Source organism: Schistocerca piceifrons, chromosome 7 (assembly GCF_021461385.2).
Source record: "Schistocerca piceifrons isolate TAMUIC-IGC-003096 chromosome 7, iqSchPice1.1, whole genome shotgun sequence".
Classification (NCBI taxonomy): Eukaryota; Metazoa; Arthropoda; class Insecta; order Orthoptera; family Acrididae; genus Schistocerca; species Schistocerca piceifrons.
Window position 1 is genome coordinate 593,795,681 of NC_060144.1, and position 16,561 is coordinate 593,812,241.

Below are 16,561 nucleotides of genomic sequence, written 5' to 3' on the forward strand. Positions count from 1 at the left end.
TTGTCTATGAATGAGAGATCACCATATTTGTGTAATCCTAATAATCAAATGACAGGAATACTGTGTTTGATCAATGTAAATCTGTAAAGTACTCAATCCCATAATGTTAACGGCGACATGTGAATCTTGGTAATCTCCATGATTTCCAAGATTCCCATGGAAGGCAATGTAACATTATGTGATTGCTTTATCATTTTAAATCATTCACTAATCGAGCAGTCGCTCGGCAACAGCTACAGTTAGCAAATAATGTTGCGAGAATGTAAAAGGTGAACGACCTGTGACGTAACTTGTTTATTGTCGAAGCGCCGTCAGAGTTGCAGTGAGTTATTGACTTTCAAAAACCGCGGCGCGAAAAACGGACAGAAGAAGAACATTTTTTTACACATTTTTTTTTTTTTTTTTTTTTTTTTTTTTTTTTTTTTTTTTTTTTTTGATGTACGAGATATTCTCGATGAACAGCTACTCATTCTTCTCTTGTCTCCTGTAACTTGTGTCGGACGCGCATGTCTTGCCGCCGTATTATTATTGTTAAAAATAATATTCTTCTAGTGTAAAGTAAATGTGTAATACTAAAAGTGCCTAGCAGTAGATTTATTGTGCGACGTGTATGTGAAAACGTCAAAGGAATTGTTTTCATTACGAGAAGTGCCAGTCAAAACGGCATCCATGTTAAATCCTTCGTTGCAGTGTAAGTTCGTCTATTAATTGCCATAAATTCAGATTTAAATGGAACTGATGTATGGACTATTTATTTAATATAGAATCTATGTCTCACTCCTTCATGAAATTATTTAATTTTCTTTCTTACGTTTCTGCCAAATAGAGAGTTCACAGTCACGAATTCTTTCGTCGAAATCGGACGGAAGTTGTATGCGGCGAAATATTTTCTCCGCGCCATGTTCTATTGGTAAATGCATGATAAACTACGGTCCCTTAGGAAATTCATGTTGAGCTATCCAAAAATAATTATATTTTGAATAGGCATTTACTCTCTTCCGCAATGCAACTTCCGACTGATCAGACGATTCAACAAGACACAGCCGCACACGGTCGGCGTTCGCAAATATGTTTCCACCGCTGATTATAGCTATATGTTACAGCACAAAAGTAAACATATTGTTATAATTAGCGGCTACGAACGGGGACATTTATAACTGTATGTTTATGTATACACATTACGTAAACATATCGTTATAGGCTCCACAGTTAGCCATATTGATACTTATTTGCAGGAAAGAGGCGCAGAATTAATAAGTCGCTCTCATTTGTGAATTATCTGCAATTAGATACCTAGAATTTTGCGTAAGTGTCATTCATATGGAAATGTATATGTTGAAATGAATATATGTTTTATTTAATCGTATGCTTTTCTCTGTTTTAGTAGTTTTAGTCACCCCATTGTCATGATTGAAGCTGAGGTCAGATATCAGACTTTGTCTACAAAAAATATATAATGAGCCCTGGTTACGTTCCGTACATCTTCGGACGTGCGAAGCTCCATAAATTCAAGGCGTAAATTCCTTTTCTTTATTGTGTGACCTCAATGAACAATGCTACGTAAGATTTTATGAAACATTAAGAAATTCAATTCCAATCTTAAAGGCGAAACAAACTTTAATCTCTCAATTGCTTATCCAAACAACAATAATTATTATTATTACAAATTATTATATTACTATTTTATTTTATTTTTATTCGTTAAAATACGTATTAATTTCTAATTTCGCTTCAATTTTTAGATCGTAACACAACTTTTTTATTTTCATTTTCAACGGCTTCTTGTAAAAGAACATGTTATAAGTGAATGTATAACAAAAATCCGTTGTCTCCTACACGCTCTGCTGAATTTTTAGGCCATGAAAGAAAAGTTATTTTCCTTGTGTTCGTTTCTGTTGTTTTCGACAGAAGCATGTGTTAACACAGTGCAGTTTTAAGTTTGTTTTATCCGCTGCCGTACACCATGTACAGTTCAGGAACCATCATACATTTTGCTGAGCCCGACTATATCGCTTTCGCGTCCTTCAGAACAATGAATAGCAGAGGACAGAAACAGATCAACGTTCCCACCCAAAACGGCAATTGTGAAGTGATCGGGTAGGGTAATAATTATTATTTAAAATATGTTTTCTTGTGGGGAGGGGGGCCATATAATATGGTGTGGCTAGGGGTGGAACATTTTTAAATCCGCCACTGCCAGCAGTTTAAAGTTATTTATGAAGTCCGACTTTCAGTTAAGTCAGCATGTTTAACTTTGAGTGCTGAAAATTTATCTCAACGTAAAACCAGACTGCCAGAAGTTTTCAATAATTTTGGCTTGAGCCTGACGAAATAATATTTCAGAATTAAACGAATTTTCAGTTTATTTCCAGTCAGAAAGAAAAATATTTAATATCGATACAAGGGATAATTTTTCGTAGCAGTGAAAATGTATGTATAATCTCAAAATAGTAATTTCTAACATCACGATATTTTCACTTTACTTAAAGGATGTATTGCCGCTGCAAATTTCCGTTATTGAATGTAGGAAGAGAAGTACTTAATAATAAAAGGGATTTAGTCTTGTTTTCGCAACACTTGTTTAGGTTGCTACTTTCTCAGTTTCCCGTAATAAAATTAGGTCGGGCCTTGATTAGTTTCGCACGATGTCTGTTTTCGGAATCCATGCTGGCTGGCATGAAATAAGTCATTCTGTTCGAGATATCTTATTACTTTGAGATCAGAATATGTTTTGAGATTCTTTAAATTGTGGATCACTTGTGCATCCCTTCTTGTAGACAAGTGTGGTCTGTGCTTTCTTCCTATTACTGGGTATCGGTTTTTGTTCGAAAGATCTACCGCAGATTACACTGAGAAGAGGGCATATCTGAGCCGCAGGATCTGTATAGAATTCCATAGGGACTACGGCGGTTCCTGGAGCTTTGTTCAGTTTTAACGACTTCAGTTTTTTGTCAACACCAATCAAACTAATATCTATTTCCTCACCTTCTCAGTGGTACGAAAGTTAAATTCGGACAATACTCCCGGGATTTCCTCTCAAAAGGAACTTTGAAAACGGAGTTAGGCTTTTTCACTTTTTGCTTTGCTATCCAGAATTTCAGTTCCTCTCCTGAGTTGATCGTTGCGTACATGTGCGAACCAAGATGTTACCTGATACGGTAATGCTTTTTTTAACCCAAACTGTACACGTTTATAATTGACATTTTCTGCTTACATTATCGTTGTATTTCTTATTTATAGCACCGGTACTGTTAGTAGCTTCGTAGCTACGGGAGATTAGGTGTATTCAGCCAAAGACTGAAGTGAACATCCCTAAAACTTGAGTCAGTCTAAACTCATATTTGAATAACGTTTTTCTACTTCGAGATTTATAGTTTGCATTTTTTCTATTGGTCTAGTCTTGTACGTGGTCGGTAAGTTCGGTGGTGCATGATGAGTGACAGCAGTATGCTGTTATCGGGATGTAATGTGTCTAACAGGAGTTGTAGGAGACACGACTTGCGTTTGGTTTGTCTGGAATGATTGACTTTCCTTGTGTATCTTTCTTGGCAATATTTTTCTGGTGTAAGATATTCGTAAGCAGCATAATTAAGCACGATAGTGCACTTTTTCAGAGGCACAGTTGTTAAGTTTGGAGGTTCCTATCGGTTTTAGCCAACGTCAGCTGTTAGTGGAGCCATCAGCCGCCTAGCTACCCTCAGGACCCTCCCTTCAGGTGAGAGTATTTCTAGGTTTTCGTCTCATGCGCAGTCGACCTCAAGAACTGGTAGGATGAACGCCTTGTGGGTGTACAATAGTGTGTCGTTTCTGGCTTCAGCCACCTTTGCTCGTATGTATCCAAGCATATTATGTCTGTTCCTTGCTTCTGAAGTAATGTTGTTTGTGTGGGCTTTCCAGGACATGGGCTTACATAACATTTATCCAAGATATTTTCACTTGTCTATTACTGTCATGTTTGCTCCCATAGTGTGCAAGTGACAGTGTCTTAAATGTGTTATTTGTGTTTCAAGTGCATAAGGCTTCATTTTCCATAGTTGCAGACGGTTTGTAGTTGATTATCGTACTTTTGTATGTGATCTGTACGTTCGGTGGTGCATGGTGAGTGACAGCAATATGTTGTGTCATTGCTACGTAATGTGTAATACTACGACACTCCAGTGAGTCATGCACAATTTCGCTATTCGTCTGAGCCACAATGTTGGCAGCCATATCGAATATGCCGTAATCTAAATCCGCATGATTGTAGTGACATTTACATGTTGAATAAAGTGTGTGCATGCCTTAGTTTGTAACTAGTTTGCATTTTTTCATATAAATCCATAATTGTCACTCTGTACTTACAACGCGCATAAGGGACATAATGTATACACACCATGTTTAAGCTGAGCGTGAAAGAATATTCAACCGCTTAAAGGCATTTTATCAATTTACTGCAAGTGGGAGTGTTGTAGGTTGCAAAGTAATTATAAATAATGTTCTAGAGGAATTAGGGTTAGTGCTTAGTACATGGCGTTGTGACTGAGTGTGAACGGGTTGTGGTGCAACAAACTACATAGCATGGTATCTTTCAGAATGCAAAATTTATTCGGCACTTGTGCTCCACTGATTACATATATACGTTGAAATTAAGATGGTGGCGTGGTGTCGGCGTTCTCGAAATCCTCCCACGGCACGGCCATGTTCTTGTAGATGTCTGCGAGGACTTTCGCCGAAGCCTTCTGCGTCCTGGGTCTCTCTGGATCGTCGTAGTCCACGGAGTGCAGCCCGAACTTCAGTCTGTGGAAAAGTGCTGAGCGTTATGATTACCCCTACAGAGAGTGTGGGAGCGAATAACGTACTTTTAAAGTGGTAACCGCGAGAAAACTGTGCGTTACACATGTATGGAATTACAAACTACAGGGGAAGACATAATTATTGTTGAAATGGAAGTTAAATGGAGGTAAATGGAAGACGTAGCTTGGCGAAAGTGTGATAGATAGACCACAGAATCTCTGTACAGAATTCTGAATATATGTCTTCTATATCTACATCGGCATCTGCATCTATACCACCCACTGTAATTGTCCTATGTCTTCGGTATCCCTACGTGAGTAATATTATTCGAAAAGTAAGGAACGATCGGTCGCGAAATGGATACCACAGTGAAAATCCGATGAAGTTTTGCACAGGTGTGTTGGGCAGTGTCTCTAGTATGCCCGTCGATCGCGTTACATCGTTCTTTTTAGTTCTGAACATACAGGGAGCACATAAATATACCTAGAACAATAGTGTCTCGCGCCAAGTACGAGGGCCTGGTGAGAAATTTTTCCTGAAGCTATGCAGCCAACATTACATAACTGTCGTGCGTTTTCTTCTTCAAGACAAGTCTCAGCCGCATTCTGCAGGGGCTATGAAGGTGTTCCTACATCTTACTCAATTGGAAATGTTGATTACCCACAATACAGCCCGTAATTGTCTCCCTCTGATTTTCATCTCTGGTCACATGAAGCGCTGGCTATGAAGACAACATTTTGATACAGACAACGAGCTGTAGGCCAGCGTAGAAAATTGGCGGAAAGCACTGGGGGCTGCCTTCTATAAAGAGGGTATTGGAAAGTTGGTAAAATGGTACGACAAACGACTAAGTCGAATGGGCGACTATGGAGATAAGTAGCTGGAAGTTGTAGCTAACTGTTGCGACCTATCGTTCCTTACTTTCCGAATAGCCCAGTTACATAGGGATTTGAAGTGTATTCCTAGATTCCTCACTCGATAATATTACTTGAAACTTGTTGGCTTTTGCAGACTAGCTGGCATGTATGTACAAGCCTCTTCCAGTTCAGGTTCTTCAGCCGCTCGGTGAAGCTCTCTCTCAGACAAACATTCGGTCATTCGCTTTTCTGCAACGTTCGATATACCCTGTTACTGTTATTTGGCACAAGTCCCACATACCTGAGCAACATTCTAGGAATGGTCGTACAAGTGTTAGAAGCTAACTTTCTTTGTAGACTCATTGCGCCACTGCTTTGCGAATGAACTGAAGTCTGACATCTGCTTTTCCTACGATTGAGCCTATGTGACCAATCTGATTCATATCTAAAAATCATTACCCCCCAATATTTGTATCAGTTGACTGATTCCAAATGTAGCTCACTGATATTTTTGTTATAGGACACTATATGTTTTTTGCCTTTTGTGAAATACACTATTTTATATTTCTGAAAATTTAAAGACAACTACAGACCTTAGCACCATTTTGAAATTTTATGACTATAAGTTTGACGATTTGTGCAGATTTTTTCAGATAGTACTTGACTATAGGTAACTAATCCCAAGAGACAAGAAAATACAGAGACACTGAGGTCAAAAAAGTGGGTGCATGACAAGAGAAAATACAAAGCTGATCCAGAAAGTTAAGTACCATTTGGGATTTAAAAAAGTTTATCTGTTTGTTTTCATTTTTGGTTTACTACAGAACTATCTACACACCTTGAACTACTTTTCAACACAGTCACCATGCGGATTAAGATGGGTGTCATATCTTGGCAGCCGGCAGCAGTGGCCGAGCGGTTCTAGGCGCTCCAGTCTGGAACCGCGCGCCTGCTAAGGTCGCAGGTGTTAGTTAGGTTTAAGTAGTTCTACGTTCTAGGAGACTGATGACCTCAGATGTTAAGTCCCATAGTGCTCAGAGCTATTTGAACCATATCTTGGCAGAAATCGCAACATGCCCGCTTTGGAGAATTTAACTGCATGCGGCAAGAACACACTTGACAGTGGCAGAGGAGATCCCTGCAGAAGGCTCGTGGGCAGCTCAGCATTCGACACGGTTTGAAACCAGAGAACATTTTATTAATGAATATCACCGCGATAGCATGCATTCGTACAGATTTTGGACGTTTACCTTGTTCTTATTATCATTCCCAAAGTGCTGGACGCCAAGAAACCTCGAGTTGAGAAAACAAGCTGAAGTCATACGGAGCTAGCTCTGGACTGTCAAAAGGGTGATAGAATTGTTCCCAGTAAAAGAAATCAAGCAGCGTCATCGTTACGCGTTGTGTGAGCGGTCGTGCATTGTCATCCATGAACACAATATCACCAGACAGTATCCCATGTTGCGTCACGCCCCGTAACTTTTTGAATAGCTCACGATTAGCTGTAGCGTTTACTTACTTATTTATTTATTTAGCGTATGGCAATGCACATCATTAGCTGTAGATTTGATTATTGTGTCTCGTTCCATCCAGCCTACTAATGAAATTCCTTGGCAGTTCCAAAACCTAGTGCACATCATTTTTCTTGAAAGAAGACGTGGCTATGCTTTTCTGTTTGTAAAGGAACCAGCACGCCGCCATCAAAGAGGCTGTCGTTTTAATTCCGACGTCTTTTGACACATCCGTGTCTCATCATCTGTGCCAATTCTTTCCAAAAAGTCATTTCCGTCTGTCGCATAACGCTGCAAAAACTCCAAGGATGCTCCCGCGCGTTTCCATTTTTGAATGTCAATTTTTTGTACCCATCGTGCACACAGTTTTTGCTATGCAAATATTGAGCCACATTCAAGTTTAATAAAAAAAGCGACATGTTTTGAAAACTCGCTGACAAATTGGAATTCATTACCTGCCTACTGGAAAGAACTTGTTTGTCTGCACAGCGCACCAGTTCTTCAGTTATCAACAATGGGATCGACTGCGTTCCTTACCGTCCCTTCCTTCGTTTAACATGCTAAACCACCTAACCACCTCCGCGCCATACCTTCTCTCCTCGCGTTGCGCTCGAATGTTTCACTTATCCGGCTTTAAATTTCACAACATCAAACGTTTCTCGCATTCAAAAACTTGTTAAAGGCTGTACTTTCACAGCTGACGGGCCGATACATTGTTTTAAGCATGATCACCGATAAACTATGACTGCAGATGTTAAAGTAATGAAGGAAAATGGCTAAGCTACTTCGTTCTCGAGTTTAAGGACGTAACCGCGCATATGCGAGTACCGTGTTGTCAGATGTACGCGAGAGAAGAGCAAACGTTACATACTTTCTGGGTCAGCTCTGTATGAGGCAGCATCATAGTTCCCTAAGGTAACGCATAGAAGAATGGCTTTTCTCTAGCTGTGGATGTTAAATGGGTCATGGTGTACATAGACAGGGCAACAAAGAACACTTACCGATTTCTGGGAAAAATCGTAGTAATATATTAGAACAATAGCAGGGAAAGAGTAGCTGAAATTTCCTCCGTGGGTTCTACGCGTAATAAGAGCTTAAGAAATGGTACAATATACCAACGGATAGGAAGGGCTATATTATCTAATGAACCCGACAGAAATTCGAGATCGATGATGATACATATCAGCGCAGAGATGCTCCTACAAGATGCATGTGGAAGCAGGTAGTACTGGGATAGCAACGGTGGAATGATGGTGAGACAGTACACTGGCATTAGTGTATCCAGCACATCTGGCTGGTGGGAATGAAAGAGATAATTCCAGGAAATATTTACAAGACACATGTCAGGGCCATATAATGATCGAAATACCCGAAGTGTTGCACATATCTGCTATGTGGTTTCATCTTGCTCTGCATTCTTAGGTCACTAGTACCGGCGATACTCACGAGTATCCATTCATCCACTCCAGGTTGTCGATCAGACTCCAGTGCGTGTAGCCAATCATTGGAACACCATCTTCGTTGATGGCGCGCAAGATAGCTGACACGTAGCCCTGCAAAAAAATAACAGTGTCACTATAATATCATTAAAAATATATCACTACCTATTCTACAATTAAATATTCATCGCAGACGATCATGAAGACGAGTGTGACGAAAAATGAGAGAACGTCAGCTGTAAAAATCGCTGCAGATATTATCCTCGCACTTGCGAACCCTGTCGCCACCAAAACAACATTACGGGAGCTCCATAAGCAGGGAACAGATGAGAGAGCTGTAATTCTGAAACCCCTCAGGTACCGCTCGTGGTGGAACACAACAGCGCAACCTGCAGGCTTGGCGAGCATCGACATCTAGGTTGAAACATGCGATTCTCGCGTTGTTTCTGTGTTTTTGTCCAACAACTGTGTCTCTTTTAAGGCCCGTGTCATTTCTATCGCATTTCTTGTCCCTCTGTTTTTTCACAAGACAAGCTACATCATTCATGAACTAGATTCTGTCTCCCAGTCTCCTTCTCCATTCATACCCTTAAGATTTCTTTGCCATATTTCACACAATATTACTTGTTCTATGAGTACCAGTTGACTGGAATACTCTCTTTCAAATTCTAAAGGTGGCAGGGGTAAAATACAGGGAGCGAAAGGCTATTTACAATTTGTACAGAAACCAGATAGCAGTTATAAGAGTCGAGGGGCATGAAGGGAAAGCAGTGGTTGGGAAGGAAGTGAGGCAGGGTTGTAGCCTATCCCCGATGTTATTAAATCTATATATTGAATAAGCAGTAAAGGAAACAAAGGAAGAATTTGGAGTAGGAATTAAAATTCATGGAGAAGAAATAAAAACTTTGAGGTTTGCCAATGACATTGTAATTGTGTCAGAGACAGTAAAGGACCTGGAAGAGCAGATGAATGGAATGGACAGTGTCTTCAAAGGAGCATATAAGATGAACATCAACAAAAGAAAAACGGGGATAATGGAATGTAGTCGAATTAAGTCGGGTGATGCTGAGGGAATCAGATAAAGAAACGAGATACTTAAAGTAGTAAAGGAGTTTTGCTATTTGGGGAGAAAAATAATTGATGATGGTCGAAATAGAGACTATATAAAATGTAGACTAGCAATGGCAAGGAAAGCGTTTCTGAAGAAGAGTAATTTGTTAACATCGAGTGTAGATTTAAGTGCCAGGAAGTCGTTTCTGAAAGTATGCGTATGGAGTGTGGCCATGTATGGAAGTGAAAAATGGACGATAAATAGTTTGGATAAGAAGAGAATAGAAGCTTTCGAAATGTGGTGCTACAAAAGAATGCTGAAGATTGGATGGGTAGATCACATAACTATGAGGAGGTATTGAACAGAATTGGGGAGAAGAAAAGTTTGTGGCACAACTTGACAAGAAGAAGGGATCGGTTGGTAGGACATGTTCTGAGGCATCAAGGGATCACCAATTTAGTGTTGGAGGGCAGCGTGGAGGGTAAAAATCGTAGAGGGAGACCAAGAGATGAGTACACTAAGCAGATTCAGAAGGATGTAGGTTGCAGTAGGTACTGGGAGATGAAGAAGCTTGCACAGGATAGAGTAGCATGGAGAGCTGCATCAAACCAGTCTCAGGACTGAAGACCACAACAACAACAACAACAACACGAGTACCAAATTTCCTAGTCCTTTTTTTCGTTTCAGTTCTGGACATCACTGTTCCCAGGAACTCTGTGGACCTTTCATCTCAGTCAGGTTTAACTTCATAGCATTATTACTTCTTTTAGTACTTCTTCATAAACAACTGCCGCACACGACAAATTACTGTCAGTGGCCACGACATTATTCTCCAAAGTAGCGTATCTGTCTTTGTAGCTTGGCCGACGCTGTATTTCACACTTCTTTCCCTTCTTTTATTTGACTGAGCTGCCTGGTCTGAAACTGACGTTGAGATTAGGATGAGAATGTTGACTGATTCGTGTGGAGAGCATCCAGACTCACCCTGAGGTAGTGGACGCGGCCCGTGTCGTTGAGTACGCCAGGAGGGTCCACCCAGCCGTTCTCCGTGACGAAGATGGGGTAACCGGGGTAGGAGTCGTGAACCCAGTTGAGGAGCTTACGGAGACCCCATGGAACGTCCTGGAACAAAGGAGGCACTCACATACAGGGCCTATATACAGGTTACGAAAGAATGACAACTGAAAGACCATTTATTTATTTATTTGTTTAACCTGATCTGACTAGGGCCATCAGGCCCGCTCATTACATCGTACCAGGGTTTCCCACATGTATATTATCTATTACATCATGTCTACATATGAACAAACAATTTTAATACGACAAATAGTGTAGTGACAGTGTATAGTGGCAAATAGTGGCAGTGTGAGTAAATTACTGACTACGAACTAATAAAGTTAATACTGCCAGTACTTGTACTACTGTAGCTGCTGCCACTAATGATGATAATAGTCTGTAGCTCATGGTCGTGCGGTAGCGTTCTCGCTTCCCACGCCCGGGTTCCCGGGTTCGATTCCCGGCGGGCTCAGGGATTTTCTCTGCCTCGTGATGACTGGGTGTTGTGTGATGTCCTTAGGTTAGTTAGGTTTAAGTAGTTCTAAGTTCTAGGGGACTGATGACCATAGATGTTAAGTCCCATAGTGCTCAGAGCCATTTGAACCATTGAACCATTTGATGATAATAATAACAACAACAATAATAATGATAATAATAATGACATTTATAACAATAATGGTAGTGGTAGATGTAGGAAGAATTTATAGGCGTACAAAACAGATATTTTCAGATATAGAAAGTTGGGAAAAGTAAATTTAAAGAGACTGGATCGCTAAGAGTACTGGAAAATGAGGAAGATCAGGTTGGAAAGATGAATGTACAAGCGTATCGAGTGCGTACAGCGACAATGGTAACCCTCATTGTAATTCTAGTAGATATATCATTCGCTGTCTTCTGAAATTTATTTTCCTAACGTAATGCCAGGAGTTATTCCAGCGACGTCTTCCTGCTACTGAGAAGGACTCCGAGAAGACGGCTAAACGACGGTGAGGGCAGAAAGGATTTTGCACTGACGGGGGGTCCCACGTTGTTCAGACAAAGGTGCTAAGATCAAGGAGATATAAGACGGAAATTATTCATTGAAAGGATAGTAAAGAAGAGGGAGGTATGGAAATCTCTGCCGTTGTCTGCATGCAGCCAGGATAGCTGTACATACACTCCTGGAAATTGAAATAAGAACACCGTGAATTCATTGTCCCAGGAAGGGGAAACTTTATTGACACATTCCTGGGGTCAGATACATCACATGATCACACTGACAGAACCACAGGCACATAGACACAGGCAACAGAGCATGCACAATGTCGGCACTAGTACAGTGTATATCCACCTTTCGCAGCAATGCAGGCTGCTATTCTCCCATGGAGACGATCGTAGAGGTGCTGGATGTAGTCCTGTGGAACGGCTTGCCATGACATTTCCACCTGGCGCCTCAGTTGGACCAGCGTTCGTGCTGGACGTGCAGACCGCGTGAGACGACGCTTCATCCAGTCCCAAACATGCTCAATGGGGGACAGATCCGGAGATCTTGCTGGCCAGGGTAGTTGACTTACACCTTCTAGAGCACGTTGGGTGGCACGGGATACATGCGGACGTGCATTGTCCTGTTGGAACAGCAAGTTCCCTTGCCGGTCTAGGAATGGTAGAACGATGGGTTCGATGACGGTTTGGACGTACCGTGCACTATTCAGTGTCCCCTCGACGATCACCAGTGGTGTACGGCCAGTGTAGGAGATCGCTCCCCACACCATGATGCCGGGTGTTGGCCCTGTGTGCCTCGGTCGTATGCAGTCCTGATTGTGGCGCTCACCTGCACGGCGCCAAACACGCATACGACCATCATTGGCACCAAGGCAGAAGCGACTTTCATCGCTGAAGACGACACGTCTCCATTCGTCCCTCCATTCACGCCTGTCGCGACACCACTGGAGGCGGGCTGCACGATGTTGGGGCGTGAGCGGAAGACGGCCTAACGGTGTGCGGGACCGTAGCCCAGCTTCATGGAGACGGTTGCGAATGGTCCTCGCCGATACCCCAGGAGCAACAGTGTCCCTAATTTGCTGGGAAGTGGCGGTGGGGTCCCCTACGGCACTGCGTAGGATCCTACGGTCTTGGCGTGCATCCGTGCGTCGCTGCGGTCCGGTCCCAGGTCGACGGGAACGTGCACCTTCCGCTGACCACTGGCGACAATATCGATGTACTGTGGAGACCTCACGCCCCACGTGTTGAGCAATTCGGCGGTACGTCCACCCGGCCTCCCGCATGCCCACTATACGCCCTCGCTCAAAGTCCGTCAACTGCACATACGGTTCACGTCCACGCTGTCGCGGCATGCTACCAGTGTTAAAGACTGCGATGGAGCTCCGTATGCCACGGCAAACTGGCTGACACTGACGGCGGCGGTGCACAAATGCTGCGCAGCTAGCGCCATTCGACGGCCAACACCGCGGTTCCTGGTGTGTCCGCTGTGCCGTGCGTGTGATCATTGCATGTACAGCCCTCTCGCAGTGTCCGGAGCAAGTATGGTGGGTCTGACACACCGGTGTCAATGTGTTCTTTTTTCCATTTCCAGGAGTGTATGATGGTGACATGCGGTCAAAGGGTAGAACATTACAAATGTAATGAACATGAGCCGCTCCAGGCGCCACGAACTTTCTCAAAAAGACTTCGCAGGATAACATCGCTGTAATCAATAACGGAAAGTAGAAGTCTTTGAACAAGTTTCTTTTTCGGAACGTGAGGGAAGAGCTTTTCATATTTTTCTAGGACATGCAGTGACGTGCTGCTTCCAGTTTAGATTTTCATCTGTTATTGCTTCTAGACTCTTTGCTGAAGGAAAGAAGATGGTATTTGTCCCATTTAGCGTTAAAGATGGTAGGGATTCCCGATATTTCGGGATAATGAGCCTAGAACTAGCAACCAGTACCGGTTGGCTTTTGCATGGCCTGAGTTTTAACCCTATATCCTGTGCCCATATGTCTATCAGAGTGTGACTATTGTTCGTATGATGAGTAGGAGCTAGTTGAAGCAGCGACAGATTTGAAGAAAAAATGATCCGCTTAAATTTTATACTGGATAGATCACTGTATAGAAAATTTATGTATGTCACCAGTCATTACCTAGATAATGGAAACACCTGCTTGGTGGGTTGCGAGAAACCCTGGGCTATGGTACTCACCGAGATCCAGTAGTTGGTATTGTAGCCTTGAATGGTGGAGGTGACGACACCGGCGTCGTAGAGCTTGGAAGGCACCTCGCCGCTTCTTCCAGATGTTATCAGATTCGTTGTGTAATGGTTGAGTCCGAAGAAGTCGGACGTACCTATGGACAGTAAAGGCGTGCAGCTGATTAAATCTCTCCAGCATGTAGGGCGGTCCTTTATTTTTTAACGTTTCAGTCGCATTTCTTATTGGGCCAGGCACGGTGTCGTAGAGTGAAACTCTCTTCAACGAGAATATCTTGTCCTTCTAGGACTAGAAATGGAAGTCATTTAAAACAGCTACCCTGTGTGACAAAAAGGCTGAAGCAACTAGAACGGATGGAGGAAATGTAACGGAAGTTTGTGGGATGAGAGAGTGTGTTATGTTATTTCAGTGATTGCAACATCGAGTCAAAATTACAAAGACCTTGGTAGTGAGTACGCTTATCAGTATAACACTGCATCCCCTCTCACCCTCATGCATCCTCTAAGCTGGTTGTGAAGGGTCTCATACAGCGGCTGTATCCACTCCTGTGGTTAGGCTCCACAACTGTTGTAAGCACTCCGTTATACCCTGGACACTGACACTGGGACAGACATGATGTCCATCCTGGTTCCACGCATGTTCTGTTGGCGAAAAATCTGGTGATTCCGCTGGCCACATGATCCCTAAACTTCAAGCAGGAAGTTTATAGACACACGTGACGTGTCGGCGATCTTTGTGATGTCGAGAAATGGTACGCCGATATTGTCGCCTGAGACGTACCACGTAAGGACGCAAGATGTCCGTGACGTAATGTTGTGCCTTCGGAGTTCCATAAATCACGACCAGCCGTGACCCACGTCATCACCGATGGGTACCCATACCATTACACCAGGAGTAACTAGACTGTGACTCTCCAAAATATTGGCAGAATGGGACCTCTCCAGAGGTCGCCACCATACTCCCTGACGACAGTCAGCTGGGCTAACGTGCAACCACATTCCATTGCTGAACACAGCATGACGCCAACCGTCGGCAGTCCGCGCTTCCTGGTCACGACATCACTGCAAATGCAGCCGTTTGTGTTGGAGTTCTAGCGGCAGCCTACAAATACGACGATATCTCCCTAATCTGGCCGCTGTAAGTCTCCAGGATGACGCAGAATGCTGCAGGAAGTGCATTACTTGTTGTCTGATGGCGGACGCAGATGTGAAGGAGTTACAACGAGCTTTGTGCACAACATAGCGATCGTCCCTTTTAGTGGTCAAGCATGGTCCAAAAGATCATTGACGATGAGTATGTCTGACCTCATGTTCCCATGCAGCCCAACGTCCAGCCATTATCACGCCCAAATGCCCCATAAATTAGGATACTGCACTATTCGATCAATTGACCAAATGGAGACCCACAAGGAGAGGTCTTTCAAACTCTGTCAGGTGCTGACAACTCTATCTAACAAGAGTATGAGTGACTGTGACCAGTCAACATCTAACGCAGTTCACGTTACCTCTTTACCCTACTAGGCCTGGTGGCAACACTAGACGTGAACCACACTAGGGCACTCATGTGGTATTTCTACCTGTCACAGATACTTTCAACCCTAATAATTTATAAGGCACCAATGGCGTATACATGTAAGAACTTACACTGACATCCTCTGGCTACTATAATTTTTTTATCAAGCAGTGTAATTAATATTTTTTGGGAACTTATTATTTGGTTGGAACAGAAACATTGTAACATAATACTCGAAGTTAGCCATGTAGTTCATCCCTAGTTGCGACACTTTTTATTTAACTTGATGTGACAGTTATAGTGCTGACATCTTCACCGATTCTCTCGCAGTTGCTCCTGCAATGCCGTTTCTCTGGTAGGCAGCAATATTCGTCACCTTCTGAAACTGCGTTTTGGTAAGGCTGACACATGGAAAATACCAATATCCTGCATGACGTGCGAGTGTAGACAGAAGCCTTGAGAAGTGTCCTGTGTCTCTGTGCGTCGGCTACTCACCCTTGATGAGGAGAATCTCGGCCAAGGAGAGCGAGGGCAGGCGAGACCTGGCTCTCCCCTCCTCCTTGCTGTTGGCTGCCACGCGCTGCCGCACCACCTTGGGGAAGTTGCCCAGCAGCGAGAAGATGGGATTCGCCCAGAGCCCGATCTGCGAGCAAGGGGTTGTGTTATTGGAAAGCCTACAAAATTAGTGATAGGACAATAAGAGACTGGACATGGAAGCAAACATAGACAGTTTATGGTGGCACTGCTGACCTCAAACTGCAGCTGACGTTCCGAAGCATCGGCGTCCTCCGCGCTGTTGGTCAGCGGCTCGTACCAGCCTCCGTCCAGCGTGATGCCAACCTTGCCTGAAACGACAGTCTACATCACTGGCTGCCACTACAGTACTACCATTTTGTTATGTCGTGACTTTCATGGCCACAAATAAGAGTCGTTGCTAGGTTTTTAAACACACTAGAAGACAAAAAAAAAATCGACGTCACACGAAGGAAATCTTAGAATCGGGTGGAAATCGGAAGTTGTGATGTACACGTAAAGACAAACAAACGCTTACACTTTTACGAAAACTGGTTGGTTTATTCAACAGAAAGTACACTACTAGCCATTAAAATTGGTACACCACGAAGATGACGTGCTACAGACGCGAAATTTAACCGACAGGAAGAAGATGCTGTGATAT

At 43.0% G+C, this 16,561-nt stretch overlaps 1 protein-coding gene across 1 annotated transcript in view; it reads right to left on the bottom strand.

The window, feature by feature from the left end:
* Positions 1-4,624: 4,624 nt before the first annotated feature.
* Positions 4,625-16,561, bottom strand: part of LOC124709104 (myrosinase 1-like) — a 34,938-nt gene continuing 23,001 nt past the window's right edge. Inside the window, exons 6-11 of the mRNA XM_047240753.1 lie at positions 16,135-16,229; positions 15,880-16,027; positions 13,866-14,008; positions 10,616-10,753; positions 8,588-8,694; positions 4,625-4,776 (exon numbers count right to left, since the gene is read on the bottom strand). Of these exons, the coding sequence (XP_047096709.1) occupies positions 4,626-4,776; positions 8,588-8,694; positions 10,616-10,753; positions 13,866-14,008; positions 15,880-16,027; positions 16,135-16,229 (782 nt within the window). The 3' untranslated portion in view covers position 4,625. The remainder of the gene's footprint in view (positions 4,777-8,587; positions 8,695-10,615; positions 10,754-13,865; positions 14,009-15,879; positions 16,028-16,134; positions 16,230-16,561) is intronic.